The sequence below is a fragment of the Ranitomeya variabilis genome, chromosome 3 (genome assembly GCF_051348905.1).
Source record: "Ranitomeya variabilis isolate aRanVar5 chromosome 3, aRanVar5.hap1, whole genome shotgun sequence".
Lineage (NCBI taxonomy): Eukaryota > Metazoa > Chordata > Amphibia > Anura > Dendrobatidae > Ranitomeya > Ranitomeya variabilis.
In genome coordinates, this window is record NC_135234.1 from 765,666,660 (window position 1) to 765,677,517 (window position 10,858).

At 41.4% G+C, this 10,858-nt stretch overlaps 1 protein-coding gene across 1 annotated transcript; it reads right to left on the reverse strand.

Moving 5' to 3' along the window:
• Positions 1-10,088: 10,088 nt before the first annotated feature.
• On the reverse strand, positions 10,089-10,496 carry COA4 (cytochrome c oxidase assembly factor 4 homolog). Its single transcript, XM_077299867.1, has one exon. The coding sequence runs from the start codon at positions 10,489-10,491 to the stop codon at positions 10,234-10,236; it is 258 nt and encodes an 85-aa protein (XP_077155982.1). The 5' UTR covers positions 10,492-10,496; the 3' UTR covers positions 10,089-10,233.
• Positions 10,497-10,858: the final 362 nt, after the last annotated feature.

Here is a 10,858-nt window from a genome sequence, read left to right on the forward strand (position 1 = left end):
GGCAGGCCAATTGAGCACAGTAATACCATGGTCAGTAAACCATTTACCAGTGGTTTTGGCACTGTGAGCAGGTGCCAGGAAGCATGAAGTGCTCCAAAATCTCCTGATAGCTAGCTGCATTGACCCTGCCCTTGATGAAACACAGTGGACCAACACCAGCAGCTGACATGGCACCCCACACCATCACTGACTGTGGGTACTTGACACTGGACTTCAGGCATTTTGGCATTTCCTTCTCCCCAGTCTTCCTCCAGACTCTGGCACCTTGATTTCCGAATGACATGCAAAATTTGCTTTCATCAGAAAAAAGTACTTGGGACCACTTAGCAACAGTCCAGTGCTGCTTCTCTGTAGCCCAGGTCAGGCGCTTCTGCCGCTGTTTACCTGGGGAATGCGGCACCTGTAGCCCATTTCCTGCACACGCCTGTGCACGGTGGCTCTGGATGTTTCCACACCAGACTCAGTCCACTGCTTCCTCAGGTTCCCCAAGGTCTGGAATCGGTCCTTCTCCACAATCTTCCTCAGGGTCCGGTCACCTCTTCTCGTACAGCGTTTTCTGCCACATTGTTTCCTTCCAACAGACTTACCATTGAGGTGCCTTGATACAGCACTCTGGGAACAGCCTATTTGTTGAGAAATTTCTTTCTGGGTCTTACCCTCTTGCTTGAGGGTGTCAATGATGGCCTTCTTGACATCTGTCAGGTCGCTAGTCTTACCCATGATGGGGGTTTTGAGTAATGAACCAGGCAGGGAGTTTTTAAAAGCCTCAGGTATCTTTTGCATGTGTTTAGAGTAAATTAGTTGATTCAGAAGATTAGGGTAATAGGTCGTTTAGAGAACCTTTTCTTGATATGCTAATTTATTGAGACAGGTTTTTTGGGTTTTCAGGAGTTGTAGGCCAAAATCATCAGTATTAAAACAATAAAAGACCTGACAAATTTCAGTTGGTGGATAATGAATCTATAATATATGTAAGTGAAATTGTAATCATTACATTATGGTAAATAATGAAATTTAACACTATATGCTAATTTTTTGAGAAGGACCTGTATTATAGTAGTTATATTCTTGTACATAGGAGCAGTATTATAGTAGTTATATTCTTGTATATAGGAGCAGTATTATAGTAGTTATATTCTTGTACATAGGAGCAGTATTATAGTAGTTATATTCTTGTACATAGGAGCAGTATTATAGTAGTTATATTCTTGTATATAGGGGCAGTATTATAGTAGTTATATTCTTGTACATAGGAGCAGTATTATAGTAGTTATATTCTTGTACATAGGGGCAGTATTATAGTAGTTATATTCTTGTACATAGGGGACAGTATTATAGTAGTTATATTCTTGTATATAGGAGCAGTATTATAGTAGTTATATGATAGTACATAGGGGGCAGTATTATAGTAGTTATATTCATGCACATAATAAATTCTGACTGTATTTCAAAATATGAGATATTTAGCAAATAATTGATGAATTCTTTGAGCTACCCCGCCACTTCACGGCAATCTCATAATGGGGCAGTCCTAACTCTACGTTTTTTATTTACATTGTGCCATTACGGCCTCCTAAATGTATAGAGAGTGAGAAAAAAAAAAAAAAAAAGGACAGACCACATTAAATAACATTACATGACAAACTGTACCTGGAGCATTGACAGAATCACTCCCTTAGTGCCAGGATGGCGAGCGCGGATAGAGGCCGATCAGGTCCTGTGCGGACATATCAGATCCGGCCTCCACACTGCCAAACCAACACCAAAGTTAAAGGATGAAACTGGCTGAGGCACAGCTGCCTAATTAACTAGAGCCTGAGGCAGGGCAGGGCTGCTGTGTGTGTGTGCACAGCAGCCTATCAATCATAGTGAACCCAGACAGAATGGCGCATATGACCCAGCGTGCACGGCAACAGTGGTGGTCAGCCACATACCAATATAGAAGCAAAAAGAGGGGAGAAGCCAGCACTGCTGAAGGTCAAAACGCAATATCTAAAGTGCACATGCACATAATAAATTCTGACTATTTCAAAATATGAGATATTTAGCAAATAATTGATCAATTCTTTGAGCTACCCCGCCACTTCACGGCAATCTCATAATGGGGCAGTCTTAATGTGGTCTGTCCTTTTTTTTTTTTTTTTTTTCTCACTCTCTATACATTTAGGAGGCCGTAATGGCACAATGTAAATAAAAAACGTAGAGTTAGGACTGCCCCATTATGAGATTGCCGTGAAGTGGCGGGGTAGCTCAAAGAATTGATCAATTATTTGCTAAATATCTCATATTTTGAAATACAGTCAGAATTTATTATGTGCATGTGCACTTTAGATATTGCGTTTTGACCTTCAGCAGTGCTGGCTTCTCCCCTCTTTTTGCTTCTGTATTGGTATGTGGCTGACCACCACTGTTGCCGCGCACGCTGGGTCATATGCGCCATTCTGTCTGGGTTCACTATGATTGATAGGCTGCTGTGCACACACACACAGCAGCCCTGCCCTGCCTCAGGCTCTAGTTAATTAGGCAGCTGTGCCTCAGCCAGTTTCCAGTATTACAGTAGTTATATTCTTGTACATAGGGGCAGTATTACAGTAGTTATATTCTTGTACATAGGGGCAGTATTATAGTAGTTATATTCTTGTACATAGGGGCAGTATTATAGTAGTTATATTCTTGTACATAGGGGCAGTATTACAGTAGTTATATTCTTGTACATAGGGGCAGTATTATAGTAGTTATATTCTTGTACATAGGAGCAGTATTATAGTAGTTATATTCTTGTACATAGGGGCAGTATTACAGTAGTTATATTCTTGTACATAGGGGCAGTATTATAGTAGTTATACTCTTGTACATAGAAGCAGTATTATAGTAGTTATATTCTTGTACATAGGGGCAGTATTATAGTAGTTATACTCTTGTACATAGAAGCAGTATTATAGTAGTTATATTCTTGTACATAGGGGCAGTATTATAGTAGTTATACTCTTGTACATAGAAGCAGTATTATAGTAGTTATATTCTTGTACATAGGGGGCAGTATTATAGTAGTTATATTCTTGTACATAGGAGCAGTATTATAGTAGTTATATTCTTGTACATAGGAGCAGTATTATAGTAGTTATATTCTTGTACATAGGGGCAGTATTATAGTAGTTATATTCTTGTACATAGGAGCAGTATTATAGTAGTTATATTCTTGTACATAGGAGCAGTATTATAGTAGTTATATTCTTGTACATAGGAGCAGTATTATAGTAGTTATATTCTTGTACATAGGAGCAGTATTATAGTAGTTATATTCTTGTACATAGGGGCAGTATTATAGTAGTTATATTCTTGTACATAGGGGCAGTATTACAGTAGTTATATTCTTGTACATAGGAGTAGTATTATAGTAGTTATAGTCTTGTACATAGGGGCAGTATTATAGTAGTTATATTCTTGTACATAGGAGCAGTATTATAGTAGATATATTCTTGTACATAGGGGCAGTATTATAGTAGTTATATTCTTGTACATAGGAGCAGTATTATAGTAGTTATATTCTTGTACATAGGAGCAGTATTAGGCCGGGATCACACATGCGAGAAACACGTCCGTGTCTCGCATGTGAAACCCAAGCTCTGGCGCCGGCACTGTGGAGCGGAGCGTGCGGCCGCATAGGAACACATGGAGCTGCACGCTCCGCTCCCAAGTGCCGGGGCCAGAGCTTGGTTTTCACATGCGAGGTACGGACGTGTTTCTCGCATGTGTGATCCCGGCCTTATAGTAGATATATTCTTGTACACAGGAGCAGTATTATAGTAGTTATATTCTTGTACATAGGGGCAGTATTATAGTAGTTATATTCTTGTACATAGGAGCAGTATTATAGTAGATATATTCTTGTACACAGGAGCAGTATTATAGTAGTTATATTCTTGTATATAGGAGGCAGTATTATAGTAGTTATATTCTTTTACATAGGGGCAGTATTATAGTAGTTATATTCTTGTACATAGGAGCAGTATTATAGTAGTTATATTCTTGTACATAGGGGCAGTATTATAGTAGTTATATTCTTGTACATAGGGGGCAGTATTATAGTAGTTATATTCTTGTATATAGGAGCAGTATTATAGTAGTTATATTCTTGTACATAGGAGCAGTATTATAGTAGTTATATTCTTGTACATAGGAGCAGTATTATAGTAGTTATATTCTTGTACATAGGGGGCAGTATTATAGTAGTTATATTCTTGTACATAGGGGCAGTATTATAGTAGTTATATTCTTGTACATAGGAGCAGTATTATAGTAGTTATATTCTTGTACATAGGGGCAGTATTATAGTAGTTATATTCTTGTACATAGGGGCAGTATTATAGTAGTTATATTCCTGTACAGAGGAGCAGTATTATAGTAGTTATATTCCTGTACATAGGGGCAGTATTATAGTAGTTATATTCTTGTACATAGGAGCAGTATTATAGTAGTTATATTCTTGTACATAGGGGGCAGTATTATAGTAGTTATATTCTTGTACACAGGGGCAGTATTATAGTAGTTATATTCTTGTACATAGGGGCAGTATTATAGTAGTTATATTCTTGTACATAGGAGCAGTATTATAGTAGATATATTCTTGTACATAGGGGCAGTATTATAGTAGTTATATTCTTGTATATAGGAGGCAGTATTATAGTAGTTATATTCTTGTACATAGGGGCAGTATTATAGTAGTTATATTCTTGTACGTAGGGGCAGTATTATAGTAGTTATATTCTTGTACATAGGAGCAGTATTATAGTAGTTATATTCTTGTACATAGGAGCAGTATTATAGTAGATATATTCTTGTACATAGGAGCAGTATTATAGTAGATATATTCTTGTACACAGGAGCAGTATTATAGTAGTTATATTCTTGTACATAGGGGGCAGTATTATAGTAGTTATATTCTTGTACATAGGGGCAGTATTATAGTAGTTATATTCTTGTACATAGGAGCAGTATTATAGTAGTTATATTCTTGTACATAGGAGCAGTATTATAGTAGATATATTCTTGTACATAGGAGCAGTATTATAGTAGATATATTCTTGTACACAGGAGCAGTATTATAGTAGTTATATTCTTGTACATATTTGCAATGGATGGAGAAAATCCCGCTCCCGTCGGTGCACCTCGCTTCTGTAGAATGAATTGACTGTTAAAAGAAAAATGTTTTAATATAAATTCTCACTTGTGGTAATCAGGAATTCTTGTATTTGTTTAGAATGTTTTCTAAACTTGAGTGAATGATTTGACAATGTTTCAGTAGCCAGGCTACGCGGTGTTTTTGGATATAATGCGATAATATTCCATCATCCATATAGTAGTATCTGGCTCTTTGTGGGGTCTAATGATGAAGTCTCACACTTAGGTTCTCTGATACAAACACAGAAGAGCTGAAATTCTGTTTTCCATGGAGTCCTGCATTTAAAGGGATCCTGTTGGGAGCATTTTATTAAGTACAGACTGTCTGTCTGCAGTCTCTAACATCATGTCCGCTCTCTATCTGAAACTCAACCTCTCCAAAACTGAACTTCTTCTGCTCCCGCCTTCTACTAACCTCCCTAAATCTGACATTTCCCTCTCCGTGGGTGGCACCATAATAACACCCCGGCAGCAGGCGCGCTGTCTGGGTGTCATGTTTGACTCTGATCTCTCCTTCACCTCCCACATACAATCTCTTGCCCGCTCGTGCCGCTTACACCTAAAGAACATCTCTAGAATCCGCCCTTTTCTCACCATGGAGACAACAAAAACTCTCACTGTCGCCCTAATCCACTCCCGTCTGGACTACTGTAACTCTCTTTTAATTGGCCTCCCCCTCACGCGACTTTCCCCTCTCCAGTCTATCCTTAATGCAGCAGCCAGGGTCGTCCATCTGGCTAATCGTTACTCGGACGTGTCCGCTCTTCGCCAGTCATTACACTGGCTGCCCATTCATTACAGGATACAATTCAAAGTACTTGTTCTCACCCACAAAGCTCTCCACAGGGCGGCACCCCCTTACATCTCCTCCCTCATTTCTGTCTATCGGCCTAGCCGACCACTGCGCTCTGCAAACGACTTTCGACTAACCTCTGCACTAATCCGTACCTCCCACTCCCGACTCCAAGAATTCTCCCGTGCTGCACCAATCCTCTGGAATGCTCTACCCCAAGACATTAGGACCATCCACAACTTGCATAGTTTTAGGCGCTCACTCAAAACTCATTTGTTCAGAGCGGCCTATCACGTTCCCTAATCAGTCATTTTATGTTTGTGTGTGTGTGTGTAGCCCATTCACTATCTCCATCTACCCCCACCCCCTGAAGATGGCTGGACCATCATTGTAAATACATCATTGTAAATACACACCTGTACTTTGTATCTCCCCCACCTCATTGTAGATTGTAAGCTCTCACGAGCAGGGTCGTCTTATTTTGCTTTATTGCTGTATTGTTAACATTGTTACCTATGACTGTTGTGTTTGAAACTGTTAAACTGTAAAGCGCTGCGGAATATGTTGGCGCTATATAAATAAAGATTATTATTATTATTATTAAGTACAGAAGGGGCCGTTTTGTCGCTGTCATACCCATTAAAATGATACCTCAGATGTAAATAATCAGTTTTGTAGATTTCCTTTAATCTTTGGAGCTTCGTTGTATTCATATGATTGTCTGTCAGCTATCTTTAGCTTTGTTCTGTCCCCTCCGTTGTTAAAATTTTGTGTCAGCGCTGCCCGAGCTGCGGGCAGCATTTGAGCAGAATGAGATCCTGGAAGTTTTCAGAAAAATGGCAAAGCTAAAATAGAAGAAACCTGGCACTCAACAATTGGCCACGTATCTATAGGATAGTTAGTGCAAGCCGCATCAATTAACGGATGTGGATTCCCATATTTGAGCACGCGTATGTGTATGCCCAGACGTGGTGTCCACCGCTTGTCTCTATCTGGTTTCTTTTATGTTGCCCTCTCCTGTTACTTGCCACAGGCGTGTTACCTTTCTCAACAAGAATCCTTCCTTCTTTCCTGTGCAGATGCGCACTCCTGTGATGGATCGATTCCATGAAAACATTGAGAGGGACTTGAAAGCCCTTGGTTGTGACCCCAAATCGATTCACAAAAAATGAAACTTATCTGTGTCAGAGTTGAAAGCCTTTGACAATTTATGCGCCCGTTCAGACATAGCAATCAAAATGACTGACAAAGGAGGCCCTGAGGTGGAAGTAAACGGTGAAGATAATGTACGTCAGAGGTGTTAAACTGCATTCCTCGAGGGCCGCAAACAGGTCATGTTTGCAGGGTTTCCTTGTATTGCACAGGTGATAATTTAATCACCTGCACAGAATGATTCCAGCACCTTGTGGAATGCTAAGGAAATCTTGAAAACACTCATGGTTTGCGGCCCTCGAGGAATGCAGTTTGACACCCCTGCTGTACGTCATTAATGTCTACATGTCTCATAAGAATGATCCTACCACGCATTACAATGGGCTTGTCATTTGGAAGTTTTTCTAAAAGAGAATTTAATTGTTATTCCCATTTTTCACGCTTTGCCCAAACTCCACAAACCTGGTCTCCGTCCCATCGTCTTGGGCATTGACTCACTAAGCGAACGTCTGGGGCAATGGTCGGCCTTCTCCCACATCTAGTGCGACGGATCCCTGAATACCTACAGGATTCCCGTGATGTTCTGGGCATGTTATAGTCTGTGTCCCGGTCAGACTCGTGGTCTTGGTGAACCTGTGCTGTAGTCTCGTCATACACAAGCATACCGTGCCATCTCAGGCATCAATCACAATCTGAACAAACATGGCGCCTTCACCCAGGACTTGCAATCTTTCATCAAATTGGTTTTATCTTTTTTTGTTAACACATTATTTCAGGTTTCATAACAAAAAAGGTTCTATATGTTCTACCATTCATTATGCTAGAATTATCGATGATTTATTGCTTATCTGGCATGGGCAAGTTTTTGACATCCCATATTTTCTTGCCTATTTAAATAATAAAGTCACGTCCGCACATGGATACGTCCGGCGGTTGGCACAACATATAGGTACAATGGGATGATAAAGGCTCGAACGGTCTTGAGCGGGGAATGGTGCACCTCCTGACAGCAACCTGTGTCTGTCCCTAAACTCCCCTAACGCTCTATGTGGGTCCTTCCCCCCGCCGCCGTCACGTGCCTAGTCCCTGGCTGTCACCTCTACCTACCCCCTGCTAGTACACTGGCCACATAGGACGCTAGCCTCGCCGCTGCAGATGGTAAAAAGAGAAGTGACAAACAAGGGACAGGCAAAAAGGATACAACTCAGCTCAGATCCTGCAGCAGGAAGAATCTCAAATTGTTCACCGTGGACTAATAGAAACGATCCCTGCTGGTCTCTATCTCGGGCCTCTGAGATTGTAGACTCAAAAATGAGATTCCCTACTAAATAAAAATCATACAATTAAAAAAAAAAAACATCTACAGTAATAGAGCTTCACTATATTATATCTTCTCTCTAAATTTCAGAGGAGCTTCTGGTCTGAATCTCAGGAGGGCGAGAACGTTACACTATTAATGCAGATTTACGAGTCCAATATTATTGTTGTTGTTTTTTATCTTCTAATCTGTTTATGTTTTTTCTTTATTGTAATGATTTTTTTCCAAACACCTTTTTTTTTTCTTCCTCGCCTGCATTTTTCACTTCTGAGATGCATTTTATAAGGTTCTTTGCAGCATAGTGTTTAAACCAAGTCTAAGAACTGCACTTGCGAACGAAACGCGTCTGTATCCCCTCATTTTCCTGTGTCCCCTCATTTTCCTGTGTCATCCATCGCAGAGGATGTTTGTTTCCTTTATTTTGTATTTTGTATTTTTTTTCCACTGATTTTTAATTCTTCTGGAAATAAAGACTTCATGATTGTGACCCCGTCTCTCTGAACTGTGTGGATCAGACGCGGGATCAACTTCTTCCTCCACAGGTGAGTGTGAGCGAGCGTCACATAGTGGAAACACATTTGGTTATCCGCAATTTTGGAAAGGTTGTAACAATTTTGTTCGGCCCCATTTTGTTATTTGTGACATTATGTCTAATTTTCCTTTATTCCTCTTATTATTTGTGTTGTTCCAATACACCCAAAAGGAATAAAGACCTGCATAACAAAACATGGGGAATTGTAGTAATATTCTGGGAGAAATACTTTATTTTCTGGAGCAATTTCAAGGGTGCCAGCACTTTCGGCCATGACTGGGTGTAGAAACCCTCTGGACTCTCCCCGTTCACATGTATGAAGCCTGCAGCAGACATCTCTTTCCCATGCAGTCTGGTCCCTCGGGTCTTGGATATCTGCAGGTACCATATTTTTCGGACTATACGAAGCACTTTTTTCCCCAAAAATGTTGGGAGAAAATGGGGGTGCATCTTATAGTCAGAATATACTCACAAATACTGTGGCAGCAGCAGGAGTCGGGTGATTCTGCGGCAGTCCTGGTTCGACGCTGCAGGGCGATGATCTCACTCCCTTCCCAGGCTGGTGTGGCGGTGCTCTGTGCTGTGGGGGTCTCCGCCGGCATTATGTGAAAGCCCAGAGGCCCCCGTACATCCATTGCTGCTATGTGGTGGCCTTCAGGAAAATGGCCGCTGGGGGCGGTGCATGCTCAAATTGAAATCTTGTCAACAAGATCTGAATCTGAGCATGCGCCGCCCCCGGCAGCCATTTTGCTGGAGGCCACCGCATAGCAGCAATGGATGTACGGGGGCCTCTGGGCTTTCACATAATGCCGGCGGAGACCCCCGCTCCACAGAGCACCACCACTAAACCTGCCGCACCAGCCTGGGATGGAAGTCATCACCTCCTGTGCCCACGCTCCACCAGCGCTGCCAATCCCCCCGATAAGCTGAATTTGGACTATAAGACGGACACCCATTTGACACATTCATTTTTTTCCCTATTTTCCTTCTGAAAATTTGGGGTGCGTCTTATGGTCCGCTGCGTCTTATAGTCCGAAAAAAAACGGTAATTTGCACCTGAGGACTGCACTCCATCGCTTTTCCATGTGGCATATAAACTCTTTTTACTGGTGCAAATTAGGAAACACATTTTAATCACATCTCAGAGATAAAGTGCAGGAGGTTTAATTAAAAATAAAAAAAAGAGGCGAGCAGTGTCTTATATACGGGTCCTGGTCTTGTGACTACAAACCGCCACACAGTGCAGGGGTAGAGACCCTAGGAAGCAGCCTCAGGCGTGTGACCCCTCTTCTTCCTCAGCTCCTCCATCCTCCTCGTCTGATAGTCCTGCATACAGTTCCTGAAGTCCTGCACTTGGTCCTGGCAGCGCCTCCAGTCCTGGTGCTCCGCCATACACTCCTGTACCGCGTAGTGAAACGCCGTACAACCGGTCCTCGCGATCATCTGATCCACCGGGTCCTCCTCGTCCTGCTGCTTGCGACTGCGGTCGTGAGGTTGAGACGTTGGGACAGCCATGATTACTGCAAAACAACAGAAATTGGCTAATTAAAGGGGTTGTCCACGTTCGGGAACATTTTTTATGAACTAAATGCGTGTATTGTGGGCTAAAAATGATTTTGGTAACTAGTTTTATTCCACATCAGAGTTAAATGTACAGGGAAACAAACGGCCTGCGAAAGCAAAAGTGGGCAACATTTTGGGGGTTTGTTTAATATCTTTAAAAACTTTTTATTTATTTTTTTTAGACTTGGTCCTTTGATAGTTGGATCGTTTGCGCTGTAATTCTGCTTTATTGCGGTTTATATATATAAATCACCATCTGTTCTGCAGGCTTTCTGCCATTTTATAGGGAACCTGTGCTGGAGGGGGCTGTGACTGCAAC

Bases quoted from the DNA above. Each gene is read 5' to 3' on its own strand.
- COA4 (XM_077299867.1), bottom strand. From the start codon at position 10,491: ATGGCTGTCCCAACGTCTCAACCTCACGACCGCAGTCGCAAGCAGCAG.